Raw genomic sequence first — 18,984 nt, forward strand, 5'->3', positions numbered from 1 at the left:
AATATAAAATAGCATACAGCCATATCTTGCTCACATGTTTCAATAGGAAAAATAGATGTTGTTATTTTGCAAAAATCATTGGAATCTCTATGATCCCATTTACTGCCAAGACTGGGCTAAAGTGAAACTTTGTGAAGCCACTAATTCGCAGAAAAACCAAACTGATTATTTAAAGCTTTTGGGGGTGGGGGGGAATCATCACTTAAGTGTGTGACCTTTTAACCTGCAGTTTACTGTGTTATCAAATCACAATTTGAATATTACTGGCATTGAGGCTTGGCGAGAGAGACACACAAGCGTGGGGGAGAGAGCGAGTGACCGAGGGAGGAGAGAGAGTGCCTGGCAGAGAAGGAGAGAGAAGGAGAGAGAGAGAGGTAACCTGCACCTGCACATGGAGGAAGTCTTACTCTGTTTCGCGCTCGCTCTCTCTCACTCTCTTTCCCGTTCACCCCTAATAGGATAATTGATAGACAGCCCAAATAGTCAATAACTGTGGACTCAGCGAGGTCGCTGGAAGCACTAAGCAGAAACTTTGATGCGCTGCTCTCTGCTCCGAGGAGCAAGTTGCAGGGGAACTTTGAGTGGCGGAGATGCTCTGAGCAGGACTGGGAGTTCATAACCAAAATCCTTCGCTGCTGACCGGAAACTCGCATTTTACAGGTATGCCACTCTTCTTAGAAAACTCTAAGAAAAAAATCTTAGAAAAATGTTTTCCTTAAATTAAACCTTGGTGAAAATATATTTCGCAGCTTCTTCAGGGAACAGCAATGGTGGATATACCGGATACATCCTTAGGTAAGTAAACATGTATTTTATCAATATATTGAGATTAGATTCGTTTATTTTAAGCAACTTCATTTGTTGTTGTTTTTTATCAGCTCAACAGAATTACTCAGTTGCTAGAATTTAACAATTTGAAATTTTAAAAAAGTGCTAACTTTAAAATAGTTGTTCAAATGTATATCGCTCTTATAAAACACACGCACACATTTCCTCTGATTATAAAAGAGGAAAAGTTTGGTTAATTTGCCAACCTTCGTCTAGTTCAGCCACTTGGTTACGCAAACAACAAAATTTGCCAATTTTCATTTCTTCAGTTTTATCCTTCTCGCTGAACCAAAATATTTACCAATTAAAGGATTTCCGTGCATTGCAGATGTGAATCGGAGGGCAGTGTGTGCAGGATGCCATCGGTTGATCAGAGACAGATTCCTGCTCAGAGTCACTGACGGCCTCTGGCATGAGGACTGCGTGCGGTGCGCAGCGTGCGGGGACGCGCTCACGAACTCCTGCTTTCTGCGGGACCGCAAACTTTACTGCAAACGGGACTATGCTGAGTGAGTTATTATTTATAACTGTTTGGTTCATAGGTGGCGTAAGTAGTAGTTCCTTTTTCACGGGAAATCACCAATTTCAACTTTAACCAAGACGTGACAAAATAAAATTTGCAACTTGGGCACATATAATGCAACACACGCAGGCATGTTAAGAAAAAACTACCTAATATTTCTCATACAGTTAAAAAAAAGAAAAAAAAACATATTAAACGACTCTAACCATTAAAATGTTTGAATAAGCGTTTTAACACAACACTAAACTAATAAAGTTCTAAATAAGGTAGTAGTCGTTTTATGCAGCCTCCTGCAAAAATATAATCATGATATAGAAAAATATATATGACCTTTTCTGCCATTAAAAAAAACAACTATGTTATTTGACTTCAGTTTTGATCATTTTATTCTGAGGGCCAAACCTGATGGTGTATCATTAAGGTCATTTTTGCAACAGTACAGCTTTGTCCAGACTTGACCTTGACTAAGAAAGTGTGTGTGTGTGTGTGTGTGTGTGTGTGTGTGTGTGTGTGTGTGTGTGTGTGTGTGTGTGTCTGAGAGATAAAGAAAATAACTTTCTCATAAGGCCAACATAAATATTTCTAATCCTTCTTAGTGTTGTATTGGGTAGACATGGATGCATTTTGTGTGCAGTTGTGTTTAAATGTGTGTATATGCCGTAATATGACTTCCAGTAAACTTGGCACAGTGCACTGAGAGAACAAGGTGACTGTAGGAGGAAGGGGTGGCAAGGGAGCTGGAATGTAAGAAAACTATTGTATTGTGTTGCGTTCGTCCGTACATGCACATGCACACACACAATAATGTGGTCACACCTTCATGCACAACCAGGGGTAAGGCTCAACTGACACATTGTCAAAATGTGTTAAAATTTTGAGGCCCACTGACGTGGCAACTGCAAGCTGGGGACAACATATGGTCCCCCACCCATCCACACACACACAAAAAAAAAAAAATCACCTACTGCTCATGCCCTCCTACCTCATTCACCAGCTCATCCCCCCTCAGCTTCCAAATACACTCTGCACACCCTAAAAGGCAACAACTCACATTATTTTTGAACAATTTGGTAATGGCTGTTCTGCCAAGCACACAGGGAAGCAAGGAAATGTTTCAACACACTCATGTTGGAGACATATACCTTTAAAGGAGACGGAGTGTTTTAGAAAAATATGTAGATTTAATTTCTGTAAAACAAAACAAAAAAATTAATGTACTTAGTGTCTTCAGTGGAGATAATAACACTTGGCGAAAACACGTAGTAAAGACTTGTACTGAGAGGTAATTAGGAGTGCACAGCCATATGTCAGAAGGTCTGGTGCATCCCTACAAGAGGGACGGTGAGGATGGTGTGAACTTATTTTGGGGGACAGTGCGCTCCATGAGCCCTGGCGTTATGCGCCGTGGCATCTGGAAAGCTCTTCACACAGCAGCCCCTGTGTTGAGCAATGGGACAACGCCCAGCCGACCGTGAGTTATCTGACCTGATCAATTAGCAGGAGGCCTGGTGCCAAAGCTCCACCTCTGAGTCCACCCGTCATCCTTCCACCCCTGCTGTCCTGTCTGGAGTTACGACACCCAATAACACATGAGCACTACTTTTGACCACAATGAGGGTTTTAAAACTGTGCCAGTTTTTTTTCTTCTTCTCACCAACAAACTATGTCCTGCTCCCCCGTTCGGCTGATGCAAAACAAGTGTGATTATTCCATACTGTGACAACATTTGTCTTTTACCACATGCTGCATCGTCTGACTGAATCTTGCTTTGTTTTTACCTTTGTTTCACCATGAAGCCTGGCCCATTCATGTGGTTTATAAGACAATAATGCTAATATTTGCCAGTACCAGAGGACCGTACAGATTTCAGTTTTATATATATTTATGCATCTAAAATGTTTCTTTTTAATAACAAGTAGGAACATGAGGATATAATATATGTGCCACAAAGGAATAATAACATTAAAAAAGGGTTGAAAATTAAAAAATTAACTTAATTAAAGTAGTTTATCTCTTTTTGGATGATCTAATATGTGTGATATAACAAACAAGATGCATAAAAACATTTTTGTTTTAACAGAACTTTACTGATTTTCATTGTCTGTCCCAGTTACTGTGGCAGACAAGACTAACTTAAGCATATTTAAACTCATTCAGTATCTGAGAAAGTCATCACAACAAAAATAAATAAATTCAACATGTTTTCATATCATAATACTTTCTGATAGTCATTTTTTCCTCTTTAATGTAATTTTTGATTATATCAAAACACTTTGAATTAAATTTTTTATAAAGACCAGCTGAGCAGAGGGGTTTTTGCACCTCAAGCGTGGGGGGGATCCATCTGTTTTTCTTCCTCTTATCCAACCCGAGGGTTGCATTGAAAAAACACAGTATTTAAGCGTTAATTATAAAGTCATCGGCAGTATGTGTTGTATTAGCTTGCAGTCATTTCCCCACATTTTAGAGAAGCCGCTGAAGCTTTTCTAACTGTAATCATTAATTTACAATAATCTGATTCATTTAGACGACTGAATGCAGTTGTTTTTAATAATGCTTGTTTTATTCCATAGTTTATACATTGGCTGTCTGACCTGTAGTGACTCCAGTTTTCTGAAGCCGAATGCAGAATCCTGTCTGACAGCGTGTCTTCAGCTTGGTTTAGGTTAACTAAACGGTTCAGCGGGCAGGTGGACCGGACAGCAGATTGGTCGTCAGATCTTCGGTGTGACTCGCTGTGCACTTGACCTGACGATCTGTATCTGATACATAGCTCCCGCTGGTGTGTGCGTTCAGCAATGGATCTAAGTTAACCTGATCCAGAAACAAGATCTGCCTCTCTGCTTGTCCACTAGACCAGCAGTCTGAATGCCTGACTGCCAAAGGTCAGCACTGAAGTCAGAGCAAGAACAATGAAAGAGGAGGACTTGAGGAAAACTGTGAGTTTGTCTGTGTACATTTCTGCTAAACACTCATCTTTTTATACAGTGCTTCTGCATTAGGAGTGCCTCACCCAGACCATGTCAGTGTGGAGGAGTGCAAAATTTTGCTGACTTACTCCTCTGTAATGATCTTGTCACTAATTGCCATGTCTAAATCCAGCGTGACTGAGTGTTCCCGCTCTCCTGGCCGAGCCTCTGGGCCAATCATGTCAGCGGAAACTCTGAAATATTAAACACCTTGAGCCACTCCATAAGTATTGGAGGTACTCTTACCTTTGCATTAACGACGCTTAAGAGTACTGGGGATAATTAGACGAACTGGATAAGGCGTATAATGGAAAAGCGCTTCTCGAAACACGAATGATCTCAAAACATTAATGCCCATAGTTTCTTCTCCGCTGGCATTAGCATCATACTGAGATGTCAAATCAAATGCTTTGCGGTATCTCAGAGACCCAGAAACATTCAGGGTATTTCCTCTGCCACACTTCCTTTGAAATATTTGATTGATGCATCTTGTGTTGCCACAGGAATGCACATTCCACAGACGGTATGTTGACCATATTAAAGCACATACCATTGAAGCTGTGGGGCAGACAACTCAGATGGGTCAAGCAGACCGACCCTCCTGAGCTTCTGGGAAGGGGCTCTTACCATCGCCATAGTGACCCCAGAGCAACAGTAAGAGGTCTTAGCAATGTCTGGCTTTAGGACGTACGAGCTCCGGAGCCTTTGACAGGGATATGTGTGTGTGTGTGTGTGTGTGTGTGTGTATATATATATATATATATAACAATTCTGTAACTGTAACTTCGGTCGTTGCTGTGCTTTTTGGAAGTCGAATTTCCCAGAGGAACCCACCCGAGGGATTAATAAAGTTCTATCTTATCTTATCTTATCTTATGTCAACATGGCTGTTAGTTTTATTTTCAACTTAAAAATTTATTTGCTTGGAAATATTGTTCTCATTCGGAATTTGAAATATATCCAAAAATTAATTAATTTGCTTAAGTTTGGGTGTATTTTTTTTCTAGGTAGTGTAAAAAATTTCAGTATCTTTGTACTATTAAGAAGAAAGTTAATAAAAACAACATTACACAATTTATTCAAATTAACTTATTAAAGTAAATAAAATAGATTCAATGTGATTAGGACATACAGAATAATAATTGTGGTTATTAATGTGTCCATGCACAGTGTTAGAATAACCTCCAATGCTCCTATTTTCTGATGGTTTCACAGTATCAAGAAAAAGACTTTCTCATGAGGCACATGGAGTATTTTTATTTGGAAACAAAAAAGGGGAAAAGCTGTCACTTTCTCATGCCTCTGTGCTGACTGCTCTGGTGACCTAGTCAAGTCTGGAGACAAACGCCAGCTCCAGAATGATGACGCATCATCCTGCGTGACAGACCCAAAATGCGGAGGTGCCAGCCAGCGGACAATGGTCCTGCTGCTTGAGGGCTGGCTCTGTCTTTGTCTACTTCTGGTTAAGCAGACTTACGGATAATTCCACGGATAATTCCTGGGACCAGTGGCTCAGTCTCTCCCACCAGGAGATCTGATTCCACCCCTCTGCCTGGAGCCATGGCCTGCCGAGAGCCTTTCTCCTGCCTCCCCAGGAGCGCAGCCTTGGACACGGCAGTCGGAGCCACGGCAACAGTCTCTGAGGCTAAGCTCACCAGTGCTGGTTGCCAGGCGCTAAGATACACACCCGACACACTAAGGGTATGTGTCTGAGTGGTCCGGGCAGGAGGGGGGGAAAGGCGAGAGAAGTCAGGCTGGCGGTTGTTTTGAGTGACAGCTCGACTCAGCAACATTCTCAAAGTCTACCCAGCATTTTTTGGTTTTCTCATAGAGTCCCATCTTACTGATGTGTGAGGGGGTCCTCAAGTGTCTAAAGAAAACAAAATCCCTATTCTCTGTTATTTACTCAGCTCTCACACTTTCTCTCTCTGTGCGCTTGCTTTCCTCCACTGTTCAGTCTGTTTGCAGTGCGTTGTGCAGGGTGCACAGAAGCCATCTCTCCCGCAGAGCTGGTGATGCGTGCGGGGGCCGCTGTGTTCCACCTGCGCTGTTTCACCTGCAGCGTTTGTTCCTGCCGCCTGCAGACAGGAGATCGCTGCGTTCTCAGGGAGGGACAGCTACTATGTGCCAGAGAGGGCTACCACCAATGTCTGGCCAGTCCTAGCTCTTCTGAAACAGGTACAGAAATTGCATGCTTTCATGCTGCTCTTTGATTTGTAATAAATTCACAATCCATTTTGATGATTAAATCCCACTTTAAGAATTCAAACTCTGTCCAGCATTGGGTAAAATAAGCACATTTTAGTTTGAGTAACTAACTGTAACAGTGCAATAAAAACATTGCCAAAATAATGATTCAAGTGAAGTGGTAAAATACCAGTTCAAGTTGGGACATAAAAATCATCCTGGGAGACACAGAAAAGCCCAAAACTCAGCCCGACATCAGCCAGGTTGATGTAAAGTATCTGCATTTTAAACAAAAACTAAAATTCTTATAAAAAAATATTTAAACATTAGCAGGCATGAATTTTCCTGTTTTTATGTGAATATTTTCAATCATATCTATGCCTGTCTTCTAGGTAAAAGTAATGATGAAGATGAAGAAGTTGAGGAGGAATCTGGAAGGATTGCAGGCAGAAAAGTTAAATCAGATGATGTGGAGAGCAAACGCCCCAAAAGACCTCGCACTATTCTGACCACTCAGCAAAGACGCACCTTTAAAGCATCCTTTGAGGTCTCCTCCAAGCCTTGTCGAAAGGTAAACAAAAAAAATATCTTCTGTTACTTTGCATTCAAGTTAAAACTATGAATCTATTTCATATGAGGACCTAACATAGACATTTTAGAAATTTTCATACAGCACTGTCTCATCTTTACACTTATTTTATTCATTGTTTAAAACAAGGTGCAAGGGCTAAGCCTTTTACTAGCTTGTACAATCCAGAGACCCTTTTACCTCATATTGTGAAAGAAAGCCCTTGTACCATGTGTCACCTTGACAGAATGAACAAAAAAAGGAGAAAACTTCATTCAAAAATATGTGACATGGTTTCATGTATCTTCTGTACATTATTATCACTGTACTGCGGGTGGGTAGTTGGGCAGTTTTGTTATAAGTGACATTGCTAAATTCCTCATGAACTGACTTTAAAAGTACCAAAGTAAAGATTTTTGAAAACATAGCAGTTATTTTCACAAAACAAATAAGCATCATGAGTGTTTCTTTAAGCAGTTTCTGCCTCTTTGCTAAATTTGTGATGTGACGCAGATTTTTATTATCCTTCAAATGACCTCCTCATTCTTTTTTTTTACCCTCGCATTCTGTCTTTGTGTTGCCCTCCTGAATCTTAATCCAAGGTAAGAGAGACCTTGGCAGCTGAGACTGGTCTGAGTGTCCGGGTGGTGCAGGTCTGGTTCCAGAACCAAAGAGCCAAAGTAATTCAAAGTACACACACGCGCACGCACACACACACACACACACACACTCATGCACTGCTAATAAAAGCCTTCTTTCTGCACTGTATTCGTAAGCCAGAGTGGAAATCAGCCTGGTTATCTGTTCATACAGGAAACTGATGACATCTCATGGAGAGATCACTGTAGATTAAACCCAATATTTCCTCACAATTTGGGCTCATGTGTGGCTGCCCTCTACTTCATTCTTGATACTTTACAACTGAGTGAACACAAGCATACTCCTGGGTGGTAGATGGACTGTGGAGTGGGAGGACAGTTTTTTACAGTAGACTTGAGGATTTGACTGCACTGAGGCATTAAAGAGCTTTAATGTCTCTCGATGCATGTTTTTAGATGAAGAAACTGGCCAGGAGACAACAGCAGCAGGAGCAGCAACAGACTCAGGAACAGTGTGAACACCCATCGCATCACACAGGTATTATTCATAATTGCTTTTGTTCTCGCTGTAAGAAAAGGTACCGTTTTCTCTATTTATTTATCAGTTTCTAATAGGTAATGGGAAATACCTTGACTAAAGATTTTATTCAGCCTTTAAGTTATAGAAAGTTCAATTTTTTTTTTTTTTTTACCTTTTTATTGTTTATTTTATTTTATTTTTACTTGTTTGATACGGGACAGACTGGGGAAAAGAAAGAGGGAAAGAAAAACAGCGGGGAAGAGGGACGGGGATAAAGGGCAAAAAAACCCAAAACAACAACAACAAAATAAGCAGACAAAAAATACATCTATCAATCACCTGGATCACCTGTTGAGAAAGAAAAAAGAGAAAACAAGCAGAAGAAAAAAGAGCAACATAATAAACAACATCGCGATGATCTATGTGAATATAACTGTAAATACTAAATATTAAACATTATTGTGCAGCACGTAAGATCGACAGCACACAGTATGCTTTGAGGTAGGAGTCAAAAAGGGTTTAGTTTGTGTGTGTGAGTCCCCGTGTGTACACCTGTTATCATGAGCGCGCTTGTATTTAAAAGGTTCCTTCAAATAATGATCTGCTAGAGGGTGTGGGGGGGCCACAGCCCCGTCCTCCAGGGCATGAAGCAGGTATGGAGGAGATCAAAACTCCAGACATCCAGAGACCCTCAGAACACAAGAGACCAAGGAAGACCAACAGAGGGGCAGCCGCGCCACTGTCCCAGAAAGAGCTGAGGAGAGCCCCAGATGAGGGGTCACTCAGCAGCCGCGGAGCAGAAGCCAGGGGGAGTTGCAGTTACGCGCCCGTGAGCTCTGCCGGCAGCCAGCTGTGCCTGAGTGACCGAGCCCCAGGCCGAGAGGCCGGGGGCACCTCACCTCCGAAGTGGCCCGAGCGAGCCCCAGGCTCCAGGCCCCGACAAGCAGCCACCAAGGAGTGAGCCGGTGTGTACCTGGACGCCCATCCACAGACACAAAGAACCACCAACGCACCGATGTCTGATGTCAGGCCCTCCAAACCTTGGAGGGCCTGAGATGTCCCCAGAGAGGTGGCGTCTGATACCCAATCTGACATATAGACACAGACATACAGGCACACACAGACACAAACATCCATTCCCACCCTCATGCTCTCATATGCAATTACTCAACACTCACCCAATGTGGAGACAGACATAAAGAGAAACTGTACACACAATCACACTCCCCAAGCGTACTCTAAGCCCCAGGTCTAGGTACCCTTGCCCCTGGAGGGGGAAACTGCACCAAGACCCAGGTAGTGTTACCCTTTTCCCTGGGGTGGAGAGAAGCAGACTGCCCCGGCTCGGCAGCAGCAGGGAGGCCCCACATTCCAGACCCAAATCGGACGGCCAACTTCTCCTCCCAGCCCCCCCGCTCCAGCAGGCCGCAGAGAACGGGGGTATGAGAAGACTCCAAAGTTTAGAGCTAAAATTTAGCTTTTAATTGTTTTGAAGGGCTTTCTGCAGTTAAAACAGGCTAAAATCATTAACAGAGAACTCTGTTACTTTAACTACATTAACTCATAAACACACAGCTCTGTGATCTCCTTTGGTTTCCTATGCTTCATAGCGCCCTCCAGTGGCAGTGTGACCTCTGAGATGAAGCACCTCGGGTCCTCTTATGTCCATATTGAACTGCAGCAGCAGCAGATGGGAATGACCACACTGGAACAGCAGGACTGGGACATGGACCCCTTCAGACAGGGCCTGACCCCGCCTCAGATGCCAGGGGATCACATGCATCCTTATGGTAAAAGATCTCAACGCAGTCAAATCCTCAGCTTATTTTAAGCCTTTTGTAAAACAAACATGAAATAAACATAATTTTAAAAGTAAAAAATGTACTTTTGATATTACTGGTATTAATTTAAACTTCCAATAGTAGTTGAGATACAAAATAATAATTTATATCTTTTTAAGGTTTCAAGAGCCTGTATGGCGATGTGGACAGAGACCCGCTGTGTCATATGGCTGACGGCGACTGCCTCTCTCTTGGCAACTCCTCGCCACTCACTCCTATTGACCGCCTCTACTCCATGCAGGACTCGTACTTCACCTCGTGAGGGTGGCTATCAGATTCAGACAGACTGAATTTATCTCAGAAATGTGGTAATTTGGTACGTGGACGTAAAATGTTAGAAGGGGACAGGGGTACACTCACAGTGATACCATGCAATACTATACCATGTTCACCTCTATACAAACCCAATTACACTCCTGCCTCTTATGCTTTAAAATCTCTTCGGAGTCTCCTGTACGTGCATGACACTGAACTCTCATTATGTTTGAATGCCAGATTATGAGAGCGTAACTGCATCTACTCATGTAAATAGTTGACTGGGTGTGTATTTGTATTTATTCTCCAAATGTGTGTGTATGCTGTTCATCTCGATCGAATTAACAATAATCAGAAAATAATAAACATGAAACGGTGACTGTTCACTATGGTGTTACTACAAACCACGGGGTGATTTGTCCATATGAAAATGGGATATTCATGCTGAGGGTTAGAGGCAGGTCAGTCCATCCTCAGTGCTTATCAGTCCGATCTAGGTGACGGGTCAGTGAGACATCTTCTCCTGGCTGTTGAATGGATCGTCAGATTGTAAAATGCTGGGCTATGACAGCCGTATGGGTCAGTGGCAGGTAAGCATCACATCCACGCCGCCATCATCAACGCTCACATTGTGCTTTTCTTGGTCAAAGGCCTTTGCTGCATTTTTCTGCCTTTTCCTTCCTTCAGTCAAAGAGGATGGGAGGAGGGGGAGGTGGGGGACCACCCAGGCGCTGTGCCCAGCTGGAATGCACCAATCATGGGAAGGGAGGTTGCAAAAACCCATGGAGGGGGCTTCAGACAACGGAGTGGCTGAAAGCTGTGTCAGGGGAGAATGCCCAGGGTGACACGGAGATATGAAGCCCTACTGTATGGAGTGCCTCCTTGCCCCAGCCGTGAACCCTCTCCTGGACCCATCTCATATTTCCCACTATGAAATCAGACCTTGCAAAGCAGAGAGCTCAAGTCAATGGTCAGGAACAATCTAACTGTCTGTCACCGTAGTACACTACTGCCAACCAGAGCTAAAGAAGCAAGCAGCAGAGTATACCTACAGTACGTCTGTGTTTCGCAGTCCCTCAGTATCTGTTTCTGTATCTGCTCTGAGCGTCTGCTGGCATGTGCATGTGTTCATTCTCATGTGTTAGATGGAACAACACTCTTTGTTGTAGGGCCTAACATAACATAATGTATTCCTTGTATCTATAGGTGAATGAAAAGAGGGGGAAAAAGGCTTAAATATCGGGGAAGAAAGCCAAGGTGGTCACCTGGGGGAGCCTTTTACCTTCTTGTCTGTGTGCAGTTGGCATACGTAGCAGGTGAGAAGACCAAAAAAAAAGTTCACACTGTGATCATACGGTCACAGCGGGTAGCAATAACCTCATTATTATTCCGATGGTAGCCAAACAGTTTCCTGTCAACAGTGCGGTTATTTATTGCACGCTCCATGCCAACCACAGGCCACAAACCCTCTGTCTTTTAACTGCTATAATTGGCTTCATGCTGTTGCAGTGCCAAGACAGATGCACACGCTTTGCTGAACGTACTCCAAAGGATGCTTGCAGATTATAAATAAAGTCTGTTTGCACACATAGACCAGCAAGGTTTAATGCAGTAGATACAGCCATACCATGGAAATGTATCATTTCAGCCACTGGACTTACATATTCACAAATATGACACACATTTCAATAATCAGTGTAATGGGTGGGGGTAGTCATTGTGGGATCAGTGCCCATTTTGACACTGAGTTGATCACCTCCTCACCATATCCTATGATGGGAGCTTTCTGGTCACCAAATGTGCTAAATTGACAGTTAACGGCATTTCGGCAAGCCTAGAGATTTCTGGGAACATTCCCAATTGACCCCACAGCATTCAAATGCCAAATGTGTAAAATATGAATTTCTGATGACGACCTGACAGGACAGGGTTATTCCAGATTGTACCACATGATACTGGACATAGCTGAAAGAATGCCAGCAGTAAAATGGGACTGAATGAGTCGGGGAAGAGTAAACATAAAACAATGAAAAAGCAAATGAAACAACAGTTTTCTGAGATTTTTTAAAATTTTATTGACTTTTGGAAATTTTCAGGGAGGACCTAATGCAACAGCTGTAGACATACTTTATGTATCGTGGATGAAGTCTGTCATATGAATTGCTATTGCTTAAGCGAGAGCAAGTAGATGCAGTAACTACCAAGCTTCTTAGAATAATAATAATAACAAGCAAAAAGTAAAATCACATCTCAAAAAAGGAACAAGAGGTCAAAACTCAAATGCTGGATTCTCTCTTTCACCCCATGTCGGGACATCAGAAGTGATCATATTTCCTACAAAGATGAAAAGATGGGATTAGAAGTGTGCTCACCCTGCTACACCACACTGTATGTGTAAATGTGCATCACTACAGTAAGTTTCACCTGTTTTCTTAAATTGTTTCATGATCAACACAGTCAGTCCTATCAGGAGAAGTATCACAACAGCAATTCCCGCCCCTGCGCCAGTGTACAGCAACATGGCAGTCCCTATCGACATACCTGGCGTGGGATCACATAAAGATTTTAATGAAGCTTTAGGGAACTGTTCTCAGTGTATACTTCATGGCCAGCAGAAGTCATTGTTTTATAGTGTATGTTGATATTAGTTTGGGTTTTGCCTGTATCACACCACACAGTGTGCAAGAGAAGACTCCTATCTTAGAAAATGGTGTCATTTATAAATTACGGGGGAAATAACATTTTAAACTACAGAGAATAATTTACCTGTGCAGCTGGGCAGGCTGTCATTCCAGATCCCAGTGGCAGAGCAAAACATCACTGCTGTGCCATTGAGGGTGAATCCATCTTTACAGCTGAAAACGCATTCAGAGCTAAAGCTGAAATTCCCCAGAGGATGAGAGCAATTCATAGACAGGTCTGAGGAGAAGGCACGGATGGCCTTACACTGCACAGCTAAAAAGGACAGCAACTACAATTACATAAGATCAATGAATATGTAATAACATTCAAAGTATTGCTATGCACTTACGTCGACAAGTGGGTGGATCCTGATTCCAGTGGCCTGAGGTGTTGCACATCATAGAAGATCTTCCTTTCAGCCAGAAACCTTTATTACATTTAAAGTCACACTGTGAGCCATAACTGAAAGGAGAGTTCAGATGGCTGCAGTTCATCCTCCCATGCTGTGGTGATTTGGCCAGCAGGGGGCATTGGCGTGCTGTGGATAACATAAAAACAGTATAGGCTCAGTACAGCTTCACTTTTGACTTTCCGGGTGGTGTAGAGTTTGGAACTATTTAATGTATGGACACAGATTAAGAAGGACTTTATGTGGATGGCAACCGTATCATGTTTTGGTTTATTACCCTGACAGCCTGGTATTTCTGTGCTCCATGTGCCCGCAGAGGTGCATTCAGTGTCAGGAATTCCAGTTAGCAGAAAGCCGTCCTCACAGGTTGATGTGCACCTAGAGCCAAAACTGAACTCGCCATGAGAATGAGAGCAGTCTAAAGTCCCATGAGAAGGAGGAGTGAGAATAGGACACCTTTCAGCTATAAAGGAAAAAAACTCACAGCACATAGAGGAACAGAGCAGATTATTAGCTTCTTTAAGAAAAAAGTGTAGCTGTGCAATTTAAATTATGGAAAAAGGAGTTTATCGGTCTGTTTCTGATACACTGGATATTGATACAAAGAGTGTTTTTACCTAAGCAATGGGGAACAGCTCTGTTCCACCTGCCTTGAGATGTGCACTCTGTGATAGCTGTACCATTTAGCACAAAACCTTCTGCACATGTTGATGTGCACACAGAAGCAAAACTGTACTCTCTGTGGGGATTAGAGCAGACTAAGGACCCATGAGAGGGTGAGTTCAGAGTGGGACACCGTCTAGCTGCAAGAGGAATGAAGACACAGAGGTACCAAGACAAAGAAAAGGCATCATGCCATTGAAACCTTTAAATTAAGCATTTATCTTTGATTGTCTGATCACTTATTATTGATGGAGGGTTTTTTCCTACCCAGACATTGAGGTATGTCTGTGCTCCAGTTGCTCATAGCCGTGCACTCGGTGTCAGCTGTCCCATTCAGCACAAATCCTTCATCACACGTTGTCGTGCAACGAGAACCAAAACTGAACTCTCCATGAGGATCAGAGCAAATTATGGATCCGTGAGCAGGAGAGTTCAGTGTGGGGCATTTATTAGCTGGAGGGAGGGAACAGGCAGGGTAGAAGGTCAGCAATACGTTTTTTAATCAAGTGGTAATTGGACCCTCTGTGAACCTTGAAAGTACAAGCTCTTTTATTAACTAAACAATTGAGAAGCATGGATTTAGAATGTTTTTTACCCAAGCAATGTGGGATGTCTGTGCTCCAGTTGCTCATAGCCGTGCACTCAGTGACAGCAGTTCCATTTAAGATAAAACCTTCATCACAGGTTGTCGTGCAACGAGAACCAAAACTGAACTCTCCATGAGGATCAGAGCAAATTATGGATCCGTGAGCAGGAGAGTTCAGTGTGGGGCATTTCTTAGCTGGAGATGAACAAAAGGAAAGATGTACACAAGGTATTAAGTTGATTTAGTGAAAAATTGTTGTAATGCAAACTGAACCATGAGACTACAAGCTTTTAGCGTGTTCTTTACCCAAGCAAGGTGGAATGTCTGTACTCCACATGCCCATGGAGGTGCACTCAGTGCTGGACGTCCCATTCAGCAGAAAGCCCTCATCACATGTTGATGTGCACACAGAAGCAAAACTGTACTCTCTGTGGGGATTAGAGCAGACTAAGGACCCATGAGAGGGTGAGTTCAGAGTGGGACACCGTCTAGCTGCAAGAGGAATGAAGACACAGAGGTACCAAGACAAAGAAAAGGCATCATGCCATTGAAACCTTTAAATTAAGCATTTATCTTTGATTGTCTGATCACTTATTATTGATGGAGGGTTTTTTCCTACCCAGACATTGAGGTATGTCTGTGCTCCAGTTGCTCATAGCAGTGCATTCGGTGTCAGCTGTCCCATTCAGCACAAATCCTTCATCACACGTTGTCGTGCAATGAGAACCAAAACTGAACTCTCCATGAGGATCAGAGCAAATTATGGATCCGTGAGCAGGAGAGTTCAGTGTGGGGCATTTATTAGCTGGAGGGAGGGAACAGGCAGGATAGACGGTCAGCAATACGTTTTTTAATCAAGTGGTAATTGGACCCTCTGTGAACCTTGAAAGTACAAGCTCTTTTATTAACTAAACAATTGAGAAGCATGGATTTAGAATGTTTTTTACCCAAGCAATGTGGGATGTCTGTGCTCCAGTTGCTCATAGCCGTGCACTCAGTGACAGCAGTTCCATTTAAGATAAAACCTTCATCACAGGTTGTCGTGCAACGAGAACCAAAACTGAACTCTCCATGAGGATCAGAGCAAATTATGGATCCGTGAGCAGGAGAGTTCAGTGTGGGGCATTTCTTAGCTGGAGATGAACAAAAGGAAAGATGTACACAAGGTATTAAGTTGATTTAGTGAAAAATTGTTGTAATGCAAACTGAACCATGAGACTACAAGCTTTTAGCGTGTTCTTTACCCAAGCAAGGTGGAATGTCTGTACTCCACATGCCCATGGAGGTGCACTCAGTGCTGGACGTCCCATTCAGCAGAAAGCCCTCATCACATGTTGATGTGCACACAGAACCAAAACTGAAGGAACCATTTGGGTCAGAACATGATATGGAGCCATGAGAAGGAGAACTAATTGGAGTACATTTCTTAGCTTAAAGAAAGACAGACATAAGAAGAGGCAGCTTCTTAACCTGTGGTTCACATTCAAAACAGTAAAAAAAAAAAAGTTTTCAAATTATATAGTATGTATATCAGCATTTAGTCATACCCAGGCAAACAGGAAGTGCATGACTCCAGTTACCCTGTGAAGAACATTTTGTCACATTTGTACCAATTAGATCAAATCCTTCTTCACACTGAACAGTGCATATTGAGGTGTAGCTGTGCTTGTTTATAGGGTCATGGCATTGCAGATAGGCATGAGGTGGAGCCTGAAGACTGTTGCACTGTACCACTAGAAAAGAGGAAACACTGTTCTTTCAACATCACAGCATGCAATTTTTATTTCTATCCAGAAAGCGTGTGCTGCTTTGTGGTACAGCAGAGTAGTTTGCGACACACCTGTACATGTAGGTGTAGGCTTGCTCCATTGTCCCAAGGTCAGACAGCTGAGTACCTTGTCCCCAGTTAAATAGTAACCCTCCTTGCAGGTGAAGTTACACCATGAGCCATAAGAGAAAGGCTCCACAGGGTCAACGCAGGTCATGTGGCCCATAGCAGGAGAGAAAACTGGGGAGCATTTTCTCACTGTGGTGAGACACAGATATCACTCATAGTTCACATAATGCAGATCAGTGCTCTTATATAAAATGTCAGTTTGAACAACTGTATGTTATGACTGTGCTTTCACAAACATAGCTTAATCATCATGCTGAGATCATTTACGGTCAAAGAAAAAACAAAAAAACAGTTTACCGACCCATGAAAAAAAAATCAGTGTTTGTCCAGCACGGACTTAAATGAGTGTGAAGTGGAGTGATGACAGGCGTGACCTAAAGCTAATCTGCTGCACAGTCCAGACAGGATGTGAAAGTGGACTGAGTGCAGTTATGCAGTAGTATATCTCGAAAGTAAATCTGTAAAAAGGGTTCAAGTATTACACAAGTTCTGTGAAAAGTAAGTGACACTCAAATACACACACAGACACACAAAATGAAAGCTATAATCAATTTAACTAAAAATAAAAATGAGTAAACTAATTAACCACCATACAGAATGATTTAAATTCAAAGGCAATGACAACTTTACCTGTACAGACTGGAACAGTGGCTGTCCATTGGCCAGTGTGGTCACAGATGATCTGGTTCTGCCCAATCAGTTCATAGCCTTCATCACAACTGAACTCACAGGTTGAGTTGTAGCTGAAGGCTGCGATGGGGTGGCTGCAGTTCATGCTACTCGCGCTGAAGTTGGTGTATTTCAAATTTGGACACTGTGCAACTATGATAAGCAGTCAAAATATGTTTTGTAACTTTGCCATCTGAAATATCAGTTTTTAAAAACAGCTGGTTTCCTGTTGCCATACCTTGACACAGAGGAACAGGGTGGTTCCAGAGCCCATTGGCTTGGCAAATCAGTTGAGGCGCGCCTATTAACCGAAATCCAACTTCACAGAGAAAATGGCAGGAAGAGTTAAGATGATTAGACCCATAGGGATTAGAACAGCGGAGAGACCCTTGATCTGGATGCGGAAAAGGTTTGCATGTGATCGCTGAAGATAAAACAAATAAAAATTAGTTCATGTCTTTTGTTTAGGTTTGCAAAAATATCTTTAACAATTGTCAGTAGGCTAAAACTAAAATACAGAAGTTCCCGAGGAACAAATGAGGGACAAATTAATAACAATCGAACCCTAAATGGACTGCTACGGTGAGGTTCTATGCCATTCAGATATAAAACGAAGACTTAAAGATGGTCAATATTATTCAAAATCAATCACTTGTTATGGGGACTCTTGTGGCTTAGTTGTCTGGTAACTTCATTAAATAAGTCTGAGGTGGTCAGAATGAAATATCAGGCTAATCCCGGCTGGTTATTTTAATTTAATAGTTGTATATTTGGATTGCATATTGCAATATTCTACAGATCTTATCAGCTTACCCTCTTCACAGCGTAGGCCTCGGAAACCAGGATGGCACTTGCAGATGTGGCTTCCAATGCTTTCCACACAGTCTGCATGAGCACTACAAGACTCATGTTTGCAAGAGGCTGCAAATCACACAAAAGGTGTCAGATGCTGTATTACATTTACTGCCAAAGTTTTCCATCAAACTAAGTGAAAAGTATCCTACCGGTGTAGCAGACAGCTCCTTTCAACTTATTGCAGTTCTCATTGTTCCACTTGGCTGTGTCTCTCGCCCTCTTAATGTATATCTCCACACAGTCCTGACGGGGTATGGTATCTGGCTCTGCTGATGCCCAGTTTTGAGCCTCTTCAGGTACACTCTGACTGGTGTTTACTGAGGTCCACAATCCAGCCACTCTGTGAATCCCTATCCAGTAATATTTTGGATTAAATGGTAGCAGATCATTGAGGAAATTGGTCTCCTCTTGGTTCTGAATGGCAACCATATCCGTGAAGAACTTCTGGCACCACTTGCGAGCCTCGTACCAGTTCTGGTTTGGACCAGTGCTGTAGTTGTATGTCCATGCTTGCACACCTCCTTTCCTACTACTCAAGTCTAAAAATGTAGCATAAGGACAGTAAGATAAATGTGGACTGGTGAAGAAAAGTGTTTGGTGTGTGTATTACGCAGGCTTACCTACAGCAAACACAATCAGTGTAGCTATCAGTGCGTTACAATGCGAGTTTTGTCTTACATCACCTGACATCTGAAATACAAAGAAAAACAACTGAGAACGACACATGGCTGCTATATGTGAGAATGAGGGTACAGTATCAATTTCTATAGGTATGAATGAACAGCCGTTACGTGTCTTACCTTCTGAGCCGTCTTTAGTTACTAATTCTTGGCATTTAACTCTCACCTCTTCAGTAAATGGCAAAACAGTATTATCTGTCCTCCAGGGACTGAGCCAATGTCCAATTTTGTAATATCATTTCTACCACAGCTT

General features: G+C 42.5%; 2 protein-coding genes across 3 annotated transcripts; one reads left to right on the forward strand and one right to left on the reverse strand.

The window, feature by feature from the left end:
* The first annotated feature begins 305 nt into the window (after positions 1–305).
* lmx1a (LIM homeobox transcription factor 1, alpha) lies at positions 306–10,681 on the forward strand. Its single transcript, XM_085399211.1, has 9 exons — positions 306–660; positions 750–795; positions 1,157–1,337; positions 6,278–6,498; positions 6,900–7,078; positions 7,678–7,755; positions 8,131–8,212; positions 9,805–9,984; positions 10,155–10,681. Exons 2-9 carry the CDS (start codon positions 768–770, stop codon positions 10,295–10,297), a joined length of 1,092 nt encoding a protein of 363 aa, XP_085255337.1. The 5' UTR covers positions 306–660; positions 750–767; the 3' UTR covers positions 10,298–10,681.
* Positions 10,682–12,373: 1,692 nt separating this feature from the next.
* On the reverse strand, positions 12,374–18,948 carry selp (selectin P). Of its 2 annotated transcripts, XM_085397377.1 has the most exons (20): positions 18,852–18,948; positions 18,672–18,741; positions 18,201–18,590; positions 18,010–18,117; positions 17,435–17,620; positions 17,158–17,349; positions 16,471–16,656; positions 16,178–16,363; positions 15,875–16,060; positions 15,578–15,763; positions 15,250–15,435; positions 14,937–15,122; positions 14,640–14,825; positions 14,312–14,497; positions 13,999–14,184; positions 13,659–13,844; positions 13,322–13,510; positions 13,057–13,245; positions 12,715–12,831; positions 12,374–12,624 (listed from the first exon to the last, which is right to left on the reverse strand). In XM_085397377.1, the coding sequence occupies exons 2-20, from the start codon at positions 18,739–18,741 to the stop codon at positions 12,560–12,562; spliced, it is 3,366 nt and encodes a 1,121-aa protein (XP_085253503.1). In that variant the 5' UTR covers positions 18,852–18,948; the 3' UTR covers positions 12,374–12,559. The 2 variants fall into 2 exon arrangements, with proteins under 2 accessions (XP_085253503.1, XP_085253504.1); XM_085397378.1 differs by lacking the exons at positions 14,312–14,497; positions 14,640–14,825 and having other exon boundaries at positions 13,999–14,027; positions 14,966–15,122.
* Between the last annotated feature and the right edge of the window lie 36 nt (positions 18,949–18,984).

The sequence above is a fragment of the Rhamphochromis longiceps genome, linkage group LG23 (assembly GCF_057381845.1).
Source record: "Rhamphochromis longiceps isolate RC_006_pf linkage group LG23, R_longiceps_female_GT1.1, whole genome shotgun sequence".
Lineage (NCBI taxonomy): Eukaryota > Metazoa > Chordata > Actinopteri > Cichliformes > Cichlidae > Rhamphochromis > Rhamphochromis longiceps.

What these genes read in the sequence shown, in the direction of transcription:
- lmx1a (XM_085399211.1), top strand. Translation starts at nt 768, where the DNA reads ATGGTGGATATACCGGATACATCCTTAG. An exon ending in TGCAAACGGGACTATGCTGA is followed by an intron (nt 1,338 to 6,277) that starts GTGAGTTATTAT and finishes TCCACTGTTCAG; the next exon opens with TCTGTTTGCAGTGCGTTGTG. An exon ending in TCCAGAACCAAAGAGCCAAA is followed by an intron (nt 7,756 to 8,130) that starts GTAATTCAAAGT and finishes GCATGTTTTTAG; the next exon opens with ATGAAGAAACTGGCCAGGAG.
- selp (XM_085397377.1), bottom strand. Translation starts at nt 18,741, where the DNA reads ATGTCAGGTGATGTAAGACAAAACTCGCATTGTAACGCACTGATAGCT. An exon ending in AGACATTCCACCTTGCTTGG is followed by an intron (nt 15,764 to 15,874) that starts GTAAAGAACACG and finishes GTTCATCTCCAG; the next exon opens with CTAAGAAATGCCCCACACTG. An exon ending in AGCTGTTCCCCATTGCTTAG is followed by an intron (nt 13,845 to 13,998) that starts GTAAAAACACTC and finishes TTTCCTTTATAG; the next exon opens with CTGAAAGGTGTCCTATTCTC.